This window comes from Leptidea sinapis, chromosome 38 (assembly GCF_905404315.1).
Source record: "Leptidea sinapis chromosome 38, ilLepSina1.1, whole genome shotgun sequence".
Classification (NCBI taxonomy): Eukaryota; Metazoa; Arthropoda; class Insecta; order Lepidoptera; family Pieridae; genus Leptidea; species Leptidea sinapis.
The window spans coordinates 4,866,997-4,888,185 of NC_066302.1; the positions used below are offsets into that span (position 1 = coordinate 4,866,997).

Genomic DNA, 21,189 nt, shown 5'->3' on the forward strand with positions numbered 1-21,189 from the left:
AAAAAGGAGACAGTTCGGATCCGGCGAACTACAGGCCTATTGTTATCACCTCCCTGCTCTCCAAAATCATGGAGAGCATAATTAGCCACCAGCTTTTAGTATACCTAGAGGGTCACCAGTTGATCAACGACCGACAATACGGGTTTCGCCATGGACGGTCGACAGGTGATCTTCTGGTATACCTAACACATAGATGGGCGGCGGCTATTGAAAGCAAGGGGGAAGGCCTGGCAGTTAGCCTGGATATAGCGAAGGCCTTTGATCGTGTATGGCACAAGGCGCTCCTCTCAAAACTTCCATCATTTGGGCTTCCCGAGAGCTTGTGCAAGTGGACCTCCAGCTTCCTCACTGGGCGTAGCATACAGGTCGTTGTCGACGGATATTGCTCGAACCCGAAGCCCGTGAATGCTGGAGTGCCCCAAGGCTGTGTGCTATCTCCTACGCTGTTTCTTCTGCATATCAATGATATGTTGGACACCTCCAACATGCATTGCTATGCAGATGACACACGGGCCATGCAGGTCTCTCTCGGGAAATCGTCGACCAGTGCCGGGAGAAACTTGTGTCTTCTATCGAGTCCTCTCTCGAGAAGGTCGCGGAATGGGGTAAATTGAAACTTGTCCAATTTAACCCCCAGAAGACTCAAGTTTGCGCGTTTACCACTAAAAAAACCCCATTTGTCGTATCACCGCTCTTCGAGAACACTTCTCTTAAAGCCGCGCCTAGTATCGGAATACTGGGTCTCGAAATCTCGAGCGATTGCCAATTCCGTGGCCATCTGGAGGGCAAAGCCAAATTGGCTTCGAAGAAGCTGGGCGTCATCAATAGAGCACGGCAATACTTCAAGCCGGCCCACATTCTAGCGCTCTACAAGGCGCAGGTCCGGCCACACATGGAGTATTGCTGTCATCTCTGGTCTGGTGCACCCCAGTATCTGCTCGATCCATTTGACCGCGTGCAACGTAGAGCAGCTCGAATTGTCGGGGACTCAGTGCTCTGTGAACGGCTGGATCACTTGGCGTTGCGTAGAGACGTCGCTTCATTGTGTGTCTTCTACCGCATTTATCACGGGGAGTGTTCCGAAGAGCTGTTTAACCTGATTCCTGCCGCCGAATTTCACCATCGCACGACACGCCACAAGTTAGGATATCATCCCCACCATCTGGATGTGTGGCGGTCCTCCACAGTGCGGTTTTCAAGAAGCTTTCTCCCTCGTACTACAAAGCTATGGAATGAGCTTCCTTGTGCGGTGTTTCGGGGACGATACGACATGGGTACCTTCAAAAAAAGCGCGTACACCTTCCTTAAAGGCCGGCAACGCTCTTGTGATTCCTCTGGTGTTGCAAGAGCCGACCCGTACGCTCGTTTGTCCTCCTATTCCATAAAAAAAAAAAAAAATATATATATATATATATATAAATACTGCCAGAAAAATATGTACTTTCTTTACTTAACCCATATTCTTTTATTAATATTATAATAATAATCAGCATCACAATACAACATCTTTACGTCAATCTATAATACTGAAAAAATAAATTGTTGTTCATTTATTAATAACAATATCCTAGTGATGATTGTTTTGCACACCGTAACAAAGCGATGAAGTGTGAGGTCCACAGATAATAATTATTAATAGATATTAATTAAAAAAATAAAAAATATCTTGACGGTTTTGTTCTGTCGCAGGTCTGCAGGCCCCGGGTTCTCAGGACTGCAGTGTCAGCGAGTGGAGCGAGTGGTCTCGATGCAGTGTCGCCTGCGGGGTCGGCTACCAGGAGAGGAACAGGACCGTCCTGGTAACTATGTCCCGCACATAGCAAAAATCAATATAAACTTTTTTTCCTCGTACGTTTGTAGAAAGAACAATATTGCAAAAGTCTTGCAACGACGGCTTTGAATATTAATAACGAATACGGCTGTATGAGCTTGAACCCTTTTCCTATCCTAATAATGGACGAAGAAACCAAAAAAATAAAATAACGAATGTCGCAAAAGTCAGAAAATTTTAGGAACCAACTTCATCCTGTTTTTTGTGTTACAGTGATGCGCGCGCATCTTAAAATTTCACTGTCATCATTTTTTTATATCGCGCCTAATGTCTGTTTTTTTTTAAAAGAATTTCAATTAGTTCGCAAACATTTTCAGTTGTAATATATTATCAGAACAGTCTGATTGGAACACATCAGTTTTAATATAATAATATAATGTAATAATTATGCTAAGTTACAAAAGTATTATTACTAAATACTAATACTAAGTTAAAAAGTTTTACGAGGTAGTTTTAGAGAGTAGTTACCTATAGATAAATAATAGAAGTATATAAGTCGATGAAAAAGAATGGATATGAGTAACGTGGGAAATCTGTGAAGTAGATATCAACCGCTTCACTCACAGAGATATGTGAAGTTGAGATTAAGTGATTTGCGAGAGACGGTTTTACCCGTATTTGCTCATTTAAGCCGTGCACGAGATTCAAGAGGCATGACATAATTTTCTTCATTTCTTTTGTACATTTGTTGATAAATATTTTTATATCTAATGATATGATGATAAATTAATTAGAGATCCACTTTTTCAAATAAAATAACATTTCGAATATATTTTGTTTTTTTTAGGTTAGGTTAGGTTTGGTTTTTTATTTTACTTTGATATTCTATTCTTATTATCTATTATTATTATATATTACCTTTCCAACAATATATGGGGGTTTTGACCTGGAGTAACAGTTTCAGTAGAGTTTGACAGGTTTTGACCTATTGTGGTGGCTGACGAATAAATCTAGATCGCAGAGGTTAGTATGAGCAGTATAAAAGTAAATTAGTATGACAGTAAATTGGTTTTTCCAAAAATAACTCTGATATAATAAATGTTGGAAACTGTAATTAGAGATATAATAAATAGAGATATAGTTAGGTAGTTCATATCAAACGGCACGTAAACATCTTAGATCATTCATTCGTCCAGAGAATCTTAATAAATTAAGATTTCTATGGTCCACATAGACTGTGACAGCTGTGAAAATTTACTAGTGCATATCTGAATGGTTTTTAACTTAGATAAATCCAATTATAAAAAAGCGTCTAAATATTAATATGTGACGTAATTTCATAGTCTCAGAAGGTGCTATTCTAAGCCTATGTATTCATACGACTGGTGATAGAATAACGTATGTTATCGGATGATTAATTATTTATATTATTAATCCGTTTAGCGGTCGACTAGTAGTTACAACCTTCTTTTATTTGCTTTCATAAATAGCAATTTACTAACACGTAAATAGATTAAAGAGACAGCTGCTTCCTTTTTTAAATAAGGTAGATATATAATAATATAATGAATTTTCGCGAGATTAAGATAGTTTTACCGCCTATTTAGAATTTCTTAAAAAAACTATTTCCATTTATTTACACTCACTGAAAATAACTTAAATAACACTATTTACTATGTTTATTATTTAAAACTAGTTAATTATTTACATGGTTGTTTTGTTAATTGTAATAAAAATCAGTTTTGCAGTGATACCAAAAGGGTGGACTCCTGTTCCTGAAACTATTTAAAACTTTAAACTGTATCTTCAGAGTAAGTGATTTTTCGACAAATGACAAAGTGTAGTAATGCCTTAAAGGCACCTGATTCAAGGGCGCGTCCGTTGCTATGTTAGTTTCTACGTTGTGCTAATTGGGGTTAATCACCACAGGACCACCATCTGTGATGTCACCTCGCATCATTCTATCATAACCTTCAATTTACATTTTTACTCGATTAATTTTTCATGGTTATTTAGAATCTTCACGTATTGTATGCTTCTACAATATGATCCCAGAAAATGTACAAAACAAATGTGTTACGAAAGTTAAATAATTGTTAAAAAACGTTTGTGTGGGTAAGGTTACTATAGCTTAAATGATTTTCTTAATGACACCACGGACTGGGAATGAAGCGAACACCCTCAGGCTCTTTAATTATAAATGTTTATTGTACGATATCATATTGTAATCCATATTTTATATTAAAAAAAGCCCGCTGAGTTTCTTGCGCCCGTTCTTCTCAGGTTTGAGGCAGTCTTTTTGAATGAGAGGTAGTTTTTGACGTTCAATAAGTGATTTTGAATCCTTTTTTGAATAAAAATATTTGAATTTGAATTATACAGGGTGTCCCGTAATCAGTGGACCAACGGGATACCCGTGATAGGGGTGGTCATCATCTCTCGAAAACACCAAATTTTACTGTTCTAGGGCCAGTAGTTCAAAAGATATGATTTTTTAAGCATTATTTTGAAAATTCTACCCTTATCAACACAAAAGTTGAAAAAAAATATTTTTTATTTTTATTTTGCCCTGTTTCTTAACTTAAGGTGGCTGAGGAAACATGTGTCTTCACAATTAAATCCATTTTTGTGAATAAATATTGCCAAATTAAAAATTAAAAACCAAAACATGCGCAAATATCAAATAACTAAATTTGCAACGTGATGTTTGAAGCAAGCTAGTGCAAAAAAAATGTATGACAGCCTTGCGGACCATTATTTAAAAAACATCTGCAGTTCATACTGATTCCAAAAAGGTATAACAATATTACATTTTACAAAAAAAATAACTTAATAACCAATTTTAGACTCCAATTGCGAGAAACATTTAAGCGCTATCTATTCTGAGAATTATTTTGTTATCGAGAGAGAGATAACACAATATGCTATCTCTTTCTCGCTCAGGTACCTTTTTCGTTTACGGGGTCCTATTGGCCGACGCCTATGATCCCCACACCCTAATTTTTCAAATTATTCTTAGTTTCATCAGAGACTTGCTCATAGCTCGTAGCTGCACACGTGTTTTTTACTTCGCTACCATTACGACTCTTTTTTTTGGTGACTGACGCTTGAATTGGACCTTGTTTGTCTTTGTGATTTGGATACTGTTTGCCCGGATTTTATAAAATGCCTAATACCTATACTCCTCGTGAATATGCTGAGATGTATTTTATTTACGGTCTGTGTAATGCAAACGCTCGGCAAGCAGCCCGTACGTATCGTGAGCGCTATCCTAATCGCGACCGCTATCCGGATCATCGAATTTTTCTCCGTGTAAATAACGCGTATTTAGAAGGCAGAATTCCCGGAGCTGCAAACAACGTGGGAAGACCTAGAAGAGTCGATGAACTTCAAATACTGGCCGAAGTGACAGAAGAACCTTCTACGAGTGTTCGTCGTATTTCAAGACGTACTGGTATAGCAAAAACAACAGTACATCGCATTTTAAAAAGAAACAGTTTATACCCTTATCATATTCAACGAGTGCAGGCACTATTACCTGCTGATTATCAACGGAGGATAGATTTTTGTGCAGAGATGCTTCGCCGATGCCGACAAGATCCACTATTTTTCAATTCAATATTATGGAGCGATGAATCGTGTTTTAAAAGAGTTGGAGTGTTTAACATTCATAATTTACATGAATGGGCTGTTGTGAATCCACGTATTGTACGAGAAGATAGATTCCAGCACCAGTTTGGAGTCAATTTGTGGGCTGGAATCTTAGATGGTAAACTTATTGGTCCATTTGAGCTCCCACCGAGGCTTAATGGTGCTCGGTACTTGCAATTTTTAAGAAATGACTTAAGTAATTTATTAGCAAATGTACCACAGGAGGTATGTGAGAGGATGTGGTTACAGCATGATGGCGCACCCGCTCATTATTGCAGACAAGTGAGGGAATATTTAAACGAGTCTTACCCAAGTAGGTGGATTGGACGAGGAGGTACAATCCCATGGCCAGCTCGATCACCTGATCTTAATCCATTGGATTATTTTTTATGGGGATATTTTAAAGAATCCGTATATGAAACCGTTAACGATAACGAAAGACAGCTAAGACAAAAACTGAATGTGGTGAGTGAAAAAGTCAAAAATAATGAAAGGGCGTTAAAAAGTTTAAAAAGAAATTTTATAAGAAGATGCCGGCTATGCCTTAGAGTAAGAGGAAGACATTTCGAACATTTATTATAAGAAATAAATAAAAAAATTCTAACTATTTACTTTTGTTTTATTGTAAATTCCGCCAAGAAATTGCTATCTAATGTTGATTTAAAATAATTATTGTCTTTTATTGTTTCACAATAATGATTAATTATACCTTTTTGGAATCAGTATGAACTGCAGATGTTTTTTAAATAATGGTCCGCAAGGCTGTCATACATTTTTTTTGCACTAGCTTGCTTCAAACATCACGTTGCAAATTTAGTTATTTGATATTTGCGCATGTTTTGGTTTTTAATTTTTAATTTGGCAATATTTATTCACAAAAATGGATTTAATTGTGAAGACACATGTTTCCTCAGCCACCTTAAGTTAAGAAACAGGGCAAAATAAAAATAAAAAATATTTTTTTTCAACTTTTGTGTTGATAAGGGTAGAATTTTCAAAATAATGCTTAAAAAATCATATCTTTTGAACTACTGGCCCTAGAACAGTAAAATTTGGTGTTTTCGATAGATGATGACCACCCCTATCACGGGTATCCCGTTGGTCCACTGATTACGGGACACCCTGTAGAAAAGGACAGACTTGCTCGTTATATAAATATTAGGATGTCGTTTCATATAATTATGTGTTAATATTTTTTTTGGAAAGTTATGAAGCTACGTGTTTCAAATATGTATCAGTTTTTCAAGTTCTTGATTGCTTCTTAGCATTTCTTATTCTTATTCTTAGCTTCTTCTTGAGCTAAAATTCATTTTTGTAGGTGAATTTCAGGGTAAGTTAATTTTTTTTATGGATAAAGGCTTACAAGCTTGGCAAGATGGTATTACATGAGTCACAACAAGCCTATAACCTAACATTACGTACGAAAATATTGTACATTGTAAATGTAAGTATGTGTATCATTTACGCAGCCTATAACTTGTTTTGAGGCAAGTTTTATTAATCCGGTCCAAACAAAAGGGAAGACAAAAAACATGGAAAACAAGTTTAGTAGAAATATTACCTGTGTATAAAAGTTTATACAAACTATATAGGAGTAAGAGTTGTTACAAAATATTTTTTAAACATTTTTTATAAGGCGTTGATGTAATATTATAAAAAACTAGACTCCCAATCGCCTATTAAAAGGTTGTCAAAAAATATCCGAGTGGCGTTATATATACGTACAGCTTAACGTATACAGATAACATTAAAACATTACCCAATTAATACCTTATTTCGTGGCAGTAATGTTAAAAATCTATTGTATACGCTTATTAGAGGCTGGGACCCGAACACAAGACAAGAACATTTTGTGTTAGCAACTGAAATGTAATTATTTAGCAAAATGGTTAAAAATGTCAAGTTAGTTACATCATTTTGTTACTCCATCTTTTTTAATTTTAGATATGCTGTTAACTGGAATGTTTTTCACTGAATACATTGTCATTGCGTGGCGTTGTATTTAAAGCGCGGTCGAAACACAACTAAGCGAAAACTCTGCCTAATAGACGCGTACAGCAAGTTTTGCTTCAGACAATTTTTAAGCATGATTGTGATTATAGTTGTTTATTTCCGTTAGTGTATACCTAAGTATTATTAATTCTGCCCTGCCTTCATTGACGTGCAACAACGCAGAATTAATAATACAAATAGGACGACCATTATAGCCAAGTGGTTAGTAACATCCTGCCTACTGAGCTAAAGGTCCCGGGTTCGAATCCCGGTAGGTGCAAACATTTATATGATGAATATGAATGTTTGCATTCGAGTCATGGACGTTTATTAGTATGTTTAATTGTGTTGTATTAAATATATCGTTGTCGTGTACCCATAGTACAGGCTATGCCTAGTTTGGGGCAAGATAATTTGTGTAAAAGTGTGTCTATATTTATTATTTATTTTTTATAATAATACGAATGTATTGTTTATGCAGAGAGAGGCGGGTCCGGGTGGCGTGCCTTGTCCGACGAGAATGACTCGACGCCGCCGCTGCTTCCGGCACTGCTAGACAACACGGGATGACCGACATTTACATCTAGAAGTAATTTAGATCCGTCACATACAGTAGCTATAATAGAGTGTGGCTTATAATAATATAGTTTCCATAGCAATACTCAATTGACTACACTGAATCGTTACCACTTACCTCTATTATATACCACTGGACTGGCGGCTGTCAAAGTGCTATTGTGCCTGTTCGATATTCGCCATTATGGCGCTGTTGGCCATGTAGCGAGAGTCTGCGGTACTAAAACTAGTGATGACAACCTAGTGGACAACACAGATAGTGGGAAACTATTTACAAAAAAAAAATGTGTACTTTATTACGTTAATTCTTGAAGTATAAATGACACGGAATACGAACGAAATTAATTCAAAATGCAAAAATACTTCGGAGTATTGTTCGTTCCTTTGCAGCCATTTGTAGTAAACGTCAAAATTAGTTCTCTGGACGCTCGCGAGTGGCGCATCAAATAGGCACAAAAAATTTGCTGTCATAACATATTGAACAGCCTGTCCAGTGGTATGGTTTATACAGGTCAGTGATCGTGCCCACCTTAATGTTATTTTGCTACAGTCATAATAAGCAAGTAGGCCGAAATTCGCTTAAACATAATATTACATTTCATAAGTAACTGTTATCATTTTATAAAACACTGACAGACTTACAAAATATAAAATATGCATACAGTTATATCTGAGAATAATCCAACAATATGCATACTGTTTACAAATAGGCACATTGCTTATGATTGGTTTATACGGACATATAACATTGCCCGTTTTTATTTTCAAGGCTACTTGACATTCGGAAAACTTCAGAATTATCATTGTATTGACAGTGTTGTCAAGGATATAGTCAACATTTTGTGTATTCTTGGTTTTATTATTCTTCATGCTAAGTTAATTTGTAAATGCGTGGCAGTGACAGATATCAAATTATTGTCATACAATCTTTTTCGTGCAAATATTTAGAGCTGTTTTTACGATTTTAAAATAAATTATAAGCAAAGTGGGTCATGAACACTGACCTGTATAAATCCCACTGAAAATATGTTTGATAATTTATTTATGCCTATTTGATGCGCCACTCGCGAGCGTCCAGTGAACTAATTTTGACGTATACTAATACAAATGGCTGCGAGATAAATGTACAATACTCTAAAGTATTTTTGCATTCTGAATTAATTTCGGTTGTTTTCCGTGTTATTTGTACTTCAAGAATCAACGCTATAAAGTACACATTTTTTTTTGTAAATAGTTTTCCTATTGATGTTTGTTTAGCTGCGGTTGTCATTAATAGTTTTAGTACCGCAGACTCTCACTACATGGCCAACAGCGCCAAAATGGCGAATATCAAACAAGCACAAAAGCACTTTGACAGCCGCCAGTCCAGTGGTAAATAGTAGAGGTCAGTGTTCATGAATCACTTTTGTCGATAGCACAAGGCATATCTCGGTGATGTAAATTGTAATAGTTGCATCTACCTAATAAGTGCAAAGTTATCCAACTTCATATAGCATTGCTGCCGTATGTTTGCTATGATATGTCTTAAGTCTTTGATGGGATATGAATTAAACTCATATTTTAATTTACCTATTTAAGGAGACAGGCCTTCTTACAATAAGTTTTACAAGTTCACTGGCGAATAGCCGAACTTAACAATAACCTGAATAGTCCAGAAATAATATAGAATTATACTTACCCTACACTTTTACAATGTAAAAATGAAGATTGGAATTGAAATCCTAACACAAAGGTTTTAAGTTTTGAGGTTAGAGTTTTAAGATTATGGGTATATTTCGATGTCTTGGTAGAGCTCGATTTTGAACTAAAATTTCTTGCAATACGTGTTTGTAAAATATAGGGAGAGCAGCTTAATACCAAAGTTACACAACTGAGATTTAACCTTATTGTATAATTAAATTGTAATAAATGAATAAGCATACTGTTGTGGTTTTATTTTTACATATTTTACCTGAAATATTATTAATTTATTATTTAAAATACAAAATTCCATGGCTGACTGTTTACGACGCGGCAATCAATATAGCTTACAACTTACAGTAAGATTAGATTCACTTTCTTTTTTCTCTTCCAGAATAAAGTATTAAGGGAAATTTTGAACGCACCTTGGTATATTCGAAACAGCGAACTCCATCCCGACCTTAACATTGAGTTTGTTGACAAATTTATCCAAAAATACGCTAAAGCTCATCAACATAGACTTCACCATCACATTAATGTCGAGGCAATCCAGCTCCTTGACAACACTGATATAGTAAGAAGACTAGAACGAACAAAACCTTTTGAGTTAGTGTAGTGCTAGTGAATAAGTGTAACACAATGTAATAATAGTGATATTATTAAAGACACATGAACAAAGCGACTTCCCCTTAAAAGAGACATTAAGAAATGTGTTAATGGACACATTCTTAGTTTAATCTATCTAGCAGCTTAAGTTAAAGTAGAATTACTTATTAGTCTAAATTAAGGCTAGATTGTAATGCAAGTGGGGCAACATTATAATAATTATATTATTATGTTCCCTGAGGAAAGAAAAAAAAAACTTTCTTTTTTCTCTCGCACGCTTTGTTTGTCTGTATGATAGTATATTGTTAGTCTTTGATAAGTGTATATAATAAAGTAAGTACAGTAGTAAGTACAACTAAATGAAATGGAGTACTAAATTCTCTTTATTACTACGGTTGACAACCCTACATAAGCTACGTACTGAAATACAATAGCTACTAGTACTAACGAAGGCTGCGAGAGAAGTCAAGGTTAGCTGCACCCCACCCAAACATATTGTAATAGGAAAATTCGGAGTAAAAATTAACATTCCTTCAGTTCACTGTAATAACGTGGAAATACTAAAGATGGTATGTAAAGATATAAAAGTTATAATTGGAATAGTTTTATATAGGGTACACGTACCTACCTATACCTATAGGTACTAATGTTCCTAATTTTTGCATACTCAAATATGAAATACTAGCTGACCCGATAGACGTTCGTAAAAAAAACTCTTGCGGATGGAATTTCGTAAAATCCGTTCTAAGTTGACCTCTACTCAGCCAAAGGAATATTCCTACCAAATTTCAAGACTCTACGCCTTATGGTTTCAGAGATATCGTGATGAGTCAATACATAGGTAGAAATCTCTTTTAGATTATAGAATAATGAAATAATATAATATTTAGAGAATTAATAATGATTATTGCGATTTTTGTCACTTAGGATGGCATTGTTATGCGGCTTAACCAATGCAAATAAATAAATAAAATAGCCTTTATTGCAGCAACTATATTACATTTAAATATATTGCATAACTTAATTATTAAAAACTTTTCTTGCTGCGTGTCTCTCGACATAGGCCTCCTCTAAATTTTTCCAAGTTGTTCTATCTCTGGCTAGACGAGTCCACATGCTTCCGACCAAGTTTCGGATGTCGTCCTCCCATCTTTTGGATTGCCTGCCTCTTTTTCTTTTCCATTTCTGGGGTACCACTCCGTCACTTTTTTCGTCCATTTTCCAGAATTGTCTCTGATCATATGGCCTGTCCATCGCCATTTTTGCTGTTTAATAATTTTGCTTACATTTTTAAATTTTATTTTTTCTTTTATGTCCTGCAGCTTCATTCTGTCTCTCACCTAGAATGCTTCTTTCCATAGAATTTTGGCAAGTTTTTAGAGTTGTGAGATTTTTCTCGGTTAGGGCCCATGTTTGTGATCCAGAAGTTAAACATGGTAGTATGCAAGCATTAAAAACTTTTCCTTTGTCCTTAATGAGATTATGCTTGTTCTTCATCACTTCGCTGAGCGACCAATATCTTTTCCAGGAGTTCGTGACCCTTCTTCTTTTGTCATACAGTCTTTGATTGATAATAAATGCCCCAGGTAAACGTATTCGTCTACATATTCAATTGTTTTACCATCTACTTTAATTTCTTTTCTATCAGAGTTTGTCATTATTTTAGTTTTGTTGACGTTCATTGTGAGGCCTACTTTAGCACTTTGCTCTGACAATTGTTGTAGCATATGCTCTAGTTTCTTTGAAGACTCAGAAAATAGTACTATATCGTCAGCAAATGGTTTAGTTTTTCCCCATTTATATTAAGTAACTTAATACCTATGCTAATACCGGTCGATAATTATGGTTTAATTTAATATTTAATGTAAGAGAAGAACAAACAAGTGGTCCGGTCACCTGGTGTTAAGTGATCACCGCCGCCAACATTCTCTTACAACACCAGGGGAACCCGAGCCCGACATAAAAATTCAGTATCGGGGTCTCAATACGTAAATGTATTTCCCTCCTCTCAAGAAATAAACAGGTACTGAGGTTTTAAAAAGGTGTACACGCCTTTTTTCAAAGTACCCAACTAGTATCGTCCTGAAAACACCGCACAAGAAAACTACAACACAATATAGTTTAGAACCGAACCCAAAGAGCAGTGGTTACACACTTTGGTGAATAGTTGTTAGTTGATAACCTGCTCAAATCCAATATTTGCATAATAGGAAATTGACTTGAGATGTCGCTCTTGTAAATCTTAACAATTAGTTATGTTTTTAAGTGATAACCCTCACTTCTAGGATTTTTCATAGTAAAAGTTTTCATTCCGGTTGATTATACATTATTATTAACTGACACTAAAAAGTAAAAACTAAACTACGTTTAAAAAAACCCACTTCAAAAACTGAAACGTATAAATTAACTAAAAATTTAATTAAATACACCTCTTATGCAAACCTTTACCTTTAATATTAATAAAATACTATTATTTGCATGTGCTACATATTGATAGCTTTGAAGTTGGTGCCAAGCCACATGTAAAAGTAGGAACCTACACGAGTGACTTTGGGTCGGATAGCTTCGTCTAGAAACAAAACAACCCAAGCGGACAGACAGGCACGGCCAGACATCCTTAATAATTGCAGTAGGTAAGGTGTTTTGTAATATTAAGTTTTATTTGTTTAGGGCTTGGCGCCGACTTAAAACGTATCAATAGGAGCACAAATAAATAGTAGTATTTTATTAATATAAAAGGAAAAGGTTTGCATAAGAGGTCTATTAAAATTATTTATAGGGTTTTTAATTATTTGATACTTTTCAGTTTTTTAAGTCGGTTTTTTTAAACGTAGTTTTTTTTTGATGTCATTTCTAATATACTAGTTTGATAGCTCTACAGGTGTGTTCGTTTAAAATCGCCATTATGGCGCCACGCTGTATGTTAACCTCGAGAAATGTGTTTAGACGTACACAGTGTTTACTGTAGTATCTGCTAGAAATTTATGTGTGATAGTAATTTACTATTGAAGCACGGGCAGCGATCTACTGTATAGCATCAAGGTAACTCTATTTTCGAATACTATTAATTCAAATTCAAAAGTAAACTAGTCGCGAAGTATCTACGTCGGTTAATTGTCTAATCTTTTTAACCGCGTATGCTGCAGAACTAAATCTATTAGCCAGTCCTTTAATAGAGCGGCCCCATTGTATTTTGGAATCCGGAGTAATGCCAAGAAATATAGCAGATTCAACAGGTTTTATCACCTCCAAGTAAAAACAAAACACTCGCATTTACATTATTTACATATGGTACTGTAAATGTTATATATTTAGTTTTCTTGCTATTTAACATTAGGTTATTAGCGCTAAAACAGTACACGATGTCAGATTGAATACACCTAGTTTCTTTTCATTTCACTTAAAATATCAGTGAAGTATCATCCGCAAAGAATACTACCATATGTTTTTTTTCTATAAGGCTAGGAAGATTATTTTTGTAGATAAGGAAGAGGAACAGTCCAAGAATAGACCCTTGTGGTACCCCATACTGAGAGGAGTAACAGGAGATCTCCTGCCATTCACGTCAACCTTCTGAATTCTGTTGTTTAAAGATGAAATCAGATGATCGAGCGCAGTTCCTTTTATGCCTTTATGCTTTTATTAATTTTAAACAAAAACTTTTTCTTGGGCTTACGTTGCGGCGGCGGCCGTTCAACCAATGTTTACATATTAAACATATTTTGTTATAAAGTGAAAAATTATCTAAATAGTTCACAATAGTTATCTGTGATCGGCCTCAAGGACGTTCATCAACAAACGTATCACGTTTAAGGCCATCGCATACTGCTCAGCGCTTAGGGTTGCTGGTCTTGAAACTGTTGACACTAAGTCCGTTTAGTTTAATATAAAAACTTGAAACTAGGACTGTAAAAACTTTAACGGCCTTACAAATAAATTTGGTATAAATAAAGATATACCTGAGTATAAAACAAGAATATGCAAAAAGACAATTTGTTTACAAATAGACAATTTGCTTATGATTTGTTTATTCGGACGTATAACGTTTCCCGCGTTTATTTGACATTCTGAAAAGTTAAAAATAATTATCAATGTATTGAAAGTGGTGTGAGCGATATAGAAAACATTTTACAGTATTCTTGATTTATACTCAGGTATAACTTAATATCGAATCTAAGGCCGTTAAAGTTTCGTAGCTGAAGGGTAACCAGCGGTCCGTACCTCATTGCTAAGACTCCACTGTCCGTCAGTCCGTTTGTCTGTCATATAATATTCTCCTGAATCTTTTCGCAGCACCTACTACCGGGACACACTGAAATTAAAATTAAATGTTTTTGAATATTCGATTCATTTGGTCAGCACACTTTATCTTGCGTATTTTAATAGTAACATAATAAATTTCAGTGTATAACTATTGCGGCAAAACCAACAAATAATAAAACTCAATAGATTTGTCTTCCCAAGATTGCTTATCGGTCGTGTACATCGTGTGTATGTGTGCGTGCGTCGATTCGTGCGCTCTAGTATGAAGTTGATGTACTGTTCTATTACTACATATATTGTGTAATGACCGCGTGACCATATATAAAATGATGCTGATCTTGATGAAGGCTAGTATTCGAATCGTTAACTAAATCGAAAGAAAACTTGAATGAGCTCACGACCTCGCTCACTCAATACTTGCGTAAATTGTTCGTTTTAACGTGTGCTCGAAAACAATATGACTATGTGGTCAGGATTTTATAGCCTTTTGAGGCTGTCCGAGCCGCAAGTCGTTCGATAATCCAATACAACCTTGTACCAAAAGCCGAGACCACAAATGGTATATGTCAGGTAAATTTTTTAGTTGACGTCATCAAGTTTTCAAATATCAACGTCATGTTTGGAGATAAAACGGATTTACAGATTACAAGATTAGGACATCGTTATACATGGCATTGAAGCACAAATCACTATATATTACTTTATATATACCTGTGGGAGGCATCCTTTGCACTGGATGCCGGCTAGATTATGGGTACTACAACGGCGCCTATTTCTGCCGTGAAGCAGTAGTGTGTACGCATTACTATGTTTCGGTCTGAAGGGCGCCGTAGCTAGTGAAATTAATGAGACTTAACATCTTATGTCTCAAGGTGACGAGCACAATTGTAATGCCGCTCAGAATTATTGGGATTTTCAAGAATCCCGAGCCGCACTGCATTGCTATGGGCAGTGCGTATCAATTACCATCAGCTGAACTTCCTGCTCGTCTCGTTCCCAACTGTCTTAAAAAAAAAATTGGCTCTTTGGAATTATCTTCATAATATATATTTTCTAATTCAAATTCGAATATCTATATGACCACCAGACGTTCATAAAATTATTGCATTTCATTTAATAAACTGCATATATCCATTACATTATGAAGGGTATAAGGCTTTTTAGGCTAGTGTTTTGAAGGGTATAAGGCTTTTTAGGCTAGTGTTTTGAAGGGTATAAGGCTTTGTAGGCTAGTGTTTTGGCGTGTGTAGTACTTTACCAAATAAATATTCTTTAACATTTCTATTGAATTTCGTTATACACACATTTTGTACATTAACATAGATTAAATATATTCCACGGAACCCCAATCCAATTTCCTAAAATCATGGGTCATTTGATGGTATGTGGCCATCGCACGCCAACAGTCTCCTGCAACATTTTCTCTTCTAAGTTGTTGTATAAATGCGCTTTTTTAATGTACGGATTTCGTATCGTCCTGGAAACACCGCTAAAGTAATTCATTTCATAGTTTTTTTTACGAAAATAAGAGGAGAGACGAGCAGGACGTTCAGCTGATGGTAATTTGACGCCCTGCCCATTACAATGCAGTGCCCCTCAGGATTATTGAAAACCCCTAAATTCTGAACGGCACTACAACTGCGCTCGGCACCTTGAGACATAAGATGTCAAGTCTCATTTGCCCAGTCATTTCGGTAGCAACGATACCCTTCAAACCGAAACACAGTAAGACCGTGTTTTCACGGACACGGATCGGACTCCGATCGGACGTAGACATTAATGCTTCACGGCAGAAATAGGCGCCGTTGTGGTACCCATAATATAGCCGGCATCCTGTGCAAAGGAGCCTCCCACTGTTGTACTTGAATGAAACTTTCTTATTATTACAATATATCTGCATGTAAATGAAGTCAATATTATTGTTAATACATTTTAATATATGACAATTAATGTCAAAATATTGTTTCTTAAATATTTGTTCACGATTCGCCTCAAAAGCAGGTAATTGTTATATTTGGTTAAGACACGAGGAGTAGATGTGATCAGATCAACCGTGAAGGTTACCACGTACCAACTAAACACTCGGAGTTTTAAATTCTAATTGTTTTACATCACCGTTTCCGGAAACATGAATTTATTCTATTTATAAATACTTTACAAGAAATAAATGAACAAAGGCGTTACAAAAACAATCATATTTGTGCTCCCTGAGTTTGACTTAGAATTCAATTAGAATAAAATACAATAAACTTCGTTGAAGCATATAAATAATAGCAGTAATAATATTAATGGACGACGGTAGACGCAAACCCTGGATAATAAGGGTTATGACGTCACAACAGTCGTTTGTCCCTACGGAGCCTCCGAAATGTCTCATAACGTGACGTCACGACGCTCTATGATGTCACGGGGCGCGATCAATACCGCAGGTTTGTAGGTCAAGAGCAAAATGTTAACAGGACACTTAGAATAGTATTGCTTCTTATTGTTACCGGGACTTCATAATAACTTTAATCTTGTTAAGTATATTATTGTACTAAGAGTAAAGATAGTATTCTTTAAAAGACAGGGGGGTAAACGTTTCCTCGGCTCTTCAACCTGTATTGGATGGCATCCTCATAGGGGAGTTCATAGCTCCCCTATACCCCCCGTAGTATTTCCCTCAGCAGTACTAGGGCAGCCTGTCCCATTGCTGGAGAGATGCTCAACAACATGGTGCTGTTGGGGCCTTCTGTCTGATCAGGAAATGCTCGGGTAGTGTAACGAATAGCCGCGGCCTACAGACTGAGGTATAACAGGATGAAAAGTGAGGTTCTTGTGTACCAGCCGCGTGAACATAATGTCGATAGGGTATACGTTATACCGTTAAAGAGAATCATTAAGTTCAAGTACCTGGGTCATTGAGTCGAGGAGTGCCTTTCGGATGACCTTGAGATTGTGAGGGAGCGTAGGGCATAAGCTGTCCGAGGGAATATGTGGGCCCGTAGGTTCGCACGATGTACGAAAGATGTAAAGATAGATAGATTAGGGCTTTTGCTAGTTCTTTTACTCGTTCTGCCTGTGGTTAAGCTGTACTTACTCAAAGGAGTCAAACGCCAGATGCGTTCAGTATAAGAACACGCTGAGGATGCTGTTATGTTTTCCAAAATACTTCAGTGCTTCGGTTACGCGTATTGACGGTTTCCATGCAATTATGTGGAAAAGAACTGTCTCCATAATGCGCCGCGTAAGAGACAGCACTTTAATTATTATATACTGCATTATTAATTCTTCTTAATTTTAAAATACATTCACAATAGGGTAGCCCTTTTGAAAGGTTGTACAGTTTTTACACATTTGGGTCCAACTGGCCTTTGTGCATCAAACACATATTAATGCCGTGTGCCATCTTCGGCAACTGATGTAACAGAACAAATACCATTTGAGTACCCTCGTGCATAAGTCTGTAAATTTCTAATATCAAGAGAAGAGTAAGTAAGTACTTCAACATTATGCCACCCCAACTTTCCTGAAAGTCACTAAAAGCGTCGGACACACTGTTGGGGACATCCTGTCTCTTGATTCCTTTCAACATTGATGTTGTGTGCAATGTTCTACTTGTGGTCTTGGTATCGATTTCTACTGACAACCTTTAGTTTAATCCATATAGTTTGACAATTTTGACACTGTTTCTATGCCAGTTTAAGGACCGAATATTGCATTGCATTTTTTAGAGAACGCAATTTTATTGTTGGGACATATTATGTGGGGGATCAATAGAAACCCAACCCCACGTTTGTGGGGTTGCAGCCCTTGTCCCCGGCCGGCATCTTGGAATAAGGGGTGCAAACATTTATTTCGCGATATCTCTGAAACTATGCGTCCAACAAAAAATTCGTGAATATAATCGATAAAAAAAAATCTATAACAAATTTTTTTTTGCTCTATAACTTTTTATTTAAATTTTACAAAAAAAAAATACTTCAGACCAATCTTAAAATGTCACTTAGTGTCAACACATGTCCCAAAAATAAAATTGCGTCCTCTAAAAAATGCAAAGCTCATGACTATAATCTAAAGATAAAATTTGGATTTCTAACATATATTTGAATATAACTCTGTATTATATACGAGGGCTGCACTAAAAATATCGGGAATGGAATATTTCCACCGTTCCTGTCATATTAAAATCTTTTAATTGAAAACTCCTTGGTTTTAAATATCGAATACCATTTATTTATTTAAAAAAAGATTCTCGGTCTTATCACAAGGTCTTGTCAAACTTGTTTAGTCGTTGAGAAAATGGAATTGACTCGAGAAAATTCTAGAGCGATGATTTATAATGACTTTCGAAGTGGTTTAACCCAAAAACAGTGTGTTGACCGGATGATTTCTGTATTTGGTGATGAAGCCCCATCCAAAACCACAATCTATTGCTGGTTTACTGAATTTCAACGTGGACGTGTCAAGCTCAGTGATGATCCCCGTCAAGGTCGTCCAAAAACTGTCACCAAAGAAAACGTTGATGCTGTGCGTAAGTTGATTGAGGAAGATCGACATGTGACATACCGCGAAATTCAGGTAACTTTAGACATTGGCATGAGTCAAATACAATTAATCTTGTATGAACAATTAGGTGTAAAAAAGTTGTTTTCCCGATGGATACCGCATTTGCTCTGTGAAGAGCAAAAAGCGTCTCGCGTTACTTGGTGCGTCAGAACTCTCGACAGATTCCACGCAGGATCCTCAAATGCTGTATTCAACATCGTATGAGGTGACGAATCTTGGATATACGCGTACGAACGCGAAGCAAAAAACCAGTCACAAGTTTGGGTGTTCGAAAATGAGTTAAAGCCAAAAAATATTGAAAAGGAAACTTTTTCCCATTAAATGTTTTTCAAATCTAATTAAAAAAATATTGTTTTTAATTTGAATATTACGTTTATGTTCTAGTTTGATATAGGTTAATATAATTCACGAATTTGTAACTAAACTAATTGGATAACGTAGCAAGAATTAGTCAGTAAACTGTACTTCAGAAACAGAAAACGGTAATCCGTTAATGGGATAAGCTATTACAGTTGGCTGTGGAAACACACATTGTAGGTAACCTAATTTTTATAATTATTAACGTTAATAATTAACTGTCGATGTATGTATTCCGCACATCTTTTTCATGTTCAATGCATTTCTGGCTACTGGCATACATATTATAAAACAGAGTCCTTCGTCACGTCTGTCTGTCTGTTCACGATAAACTCATAAACGACTAATTTTCATGCTGTTTTCACCGATTGATGGCAAAAAATTCGTTAAGTTTTTGTAACATTATTGTGTTTCGGTCTGAAGGGCGCCGTAGCTAGTAAAAATACTAGGTAAATGAGACTTAACATGTTATGTCTCAAGGCGACGAGCGCAATTGTAGTGCCACACAGAATTTTTGGATTTTGCAAGAATCATGAACGGCACTGCATTGTAAGGGGCTTCTTCTTCTTCTTCGTGAAACTCTTGGCAGAGCGGTCGTGGTCATCACGAAGTGACATCTTCATTCGCCACTTTACCATGCCGGCCTGGCTTGTACTCTCGTTCAATGGACCGCCTACAGCAGACTTAATATGGTCGGTCCATCGCATGGGCGACCTTCCTCGCCCTCTGGTGCCCTCCACTTTGCCCTGGATGACAAGGCGCTCAATGGACTCAGTCTCGCGCCGGAAGCCGTGTCCCAAGGTTTTAAATGTGCGACTCTGAACAAACACCAAAAGGCGTTCTTTTATGCCAAGTTCTTGGAGGATGGAGACGTTCGCATTGGTACGAAACTTCAAAGATTCTCCTCCAGCACCACATCTCCTGAGCGTGAAGTTTCTTGATATAATTGACACCTGATTATACATATTATAACAAGACTACTACTACCTAGAGATAATGGAAACATAAATGTTTTCAACATTGATACAATAATATGAACATGATTGTTACAATACATTGACATGATTATAACAATCAAACAACAACATTGCAGGTTTCAGAGCGTGTGTTTCCGATGATGTAACAATATTAACAACTTCCTAATTGATCTTGTTATTTTAACGATAATCGAATTAACCACGTTCTCTGCTGTTGTATTCGATTTTTATTATAAATAGATCACGGATTTTTCCATTTAAATGTTTTTACCACATGTGGCTACAACATACTTTATAAAATCAATTGAATGTCTATCGAAAATTTCTTGATGTAGACCATTTTTGTTTTACCTGGATGACATGCTAGGTACTGCATTTTCAGAACATTGGGCCTCCGATCATTAATAATAGATGGATAGAGCTGTTAAGGTTCTGTGAATTGCCAAAGACTTCTGAGTTTTAATCTCTTAATTGCAAATCATAACATAGTCGTTTAACAAATGAGATCTACGTCGTTTATCGATTGGAACGTAGAAATCGTAACACACGTCAAACATAAGTAAGGACAAGAGCGCGCTCGGAATTTGGCAAACCGAAGCTATAAATAACACGTATGACATAACATTCAGGGAACGAGCCTGATGGTTGCGTGAAACATGGCAATATTTCGAATCTAAAATGGATTGCGTTTGGGAGTGGCCCGGCACAGCTCCGCGAGCCGGCCATGGCAGCCGAACTGCTGTTTGCGGCGCACATTCTAATATTTCA

The 21,189-nt window shown here is 36.3% G+C and overlaps 2 protein-coding genes across 3 annotated transcripts in view; one reads left to right on the plus strand and one right to left on the minus strand.

The window, feature by feature from the left end:
- LOC126975828 (spondin-1) overlaps positions 1-9,912 on the plus strand; it is a 30,837-nt gene extending 20,925 nt beyond the window's left edge. For both annotated transcript variants that reach the window (XM_050823860.1, XM_050823859.1), the window contains exons 14-15: positions 1,690-1,799; positions 7,896-9,912. In XM_050823860.1, the coding sequence (XP_050679817.1) occupies positions 1,690-1,799; positions 7,896-7,970 (185 nt within the window). In that variant the 3' untranslated portion in view covers positions 7,971-9,912. The remainder of the gene's footprint in view (positions 1-1,689; positions 1,800-7,895) is intronic.
- The window catches only part of LOC126975834 (phosphatidylcholine:ceramide cholinephosphotransferase 2-like), a 140,458-nt gene that overhangs the window by 86,422 nt on the left and 32,847 nt on the right, over positions 1-21,189 (minus strand). The gene's annotated exons all lie outside the window — the stretch shown is intronic.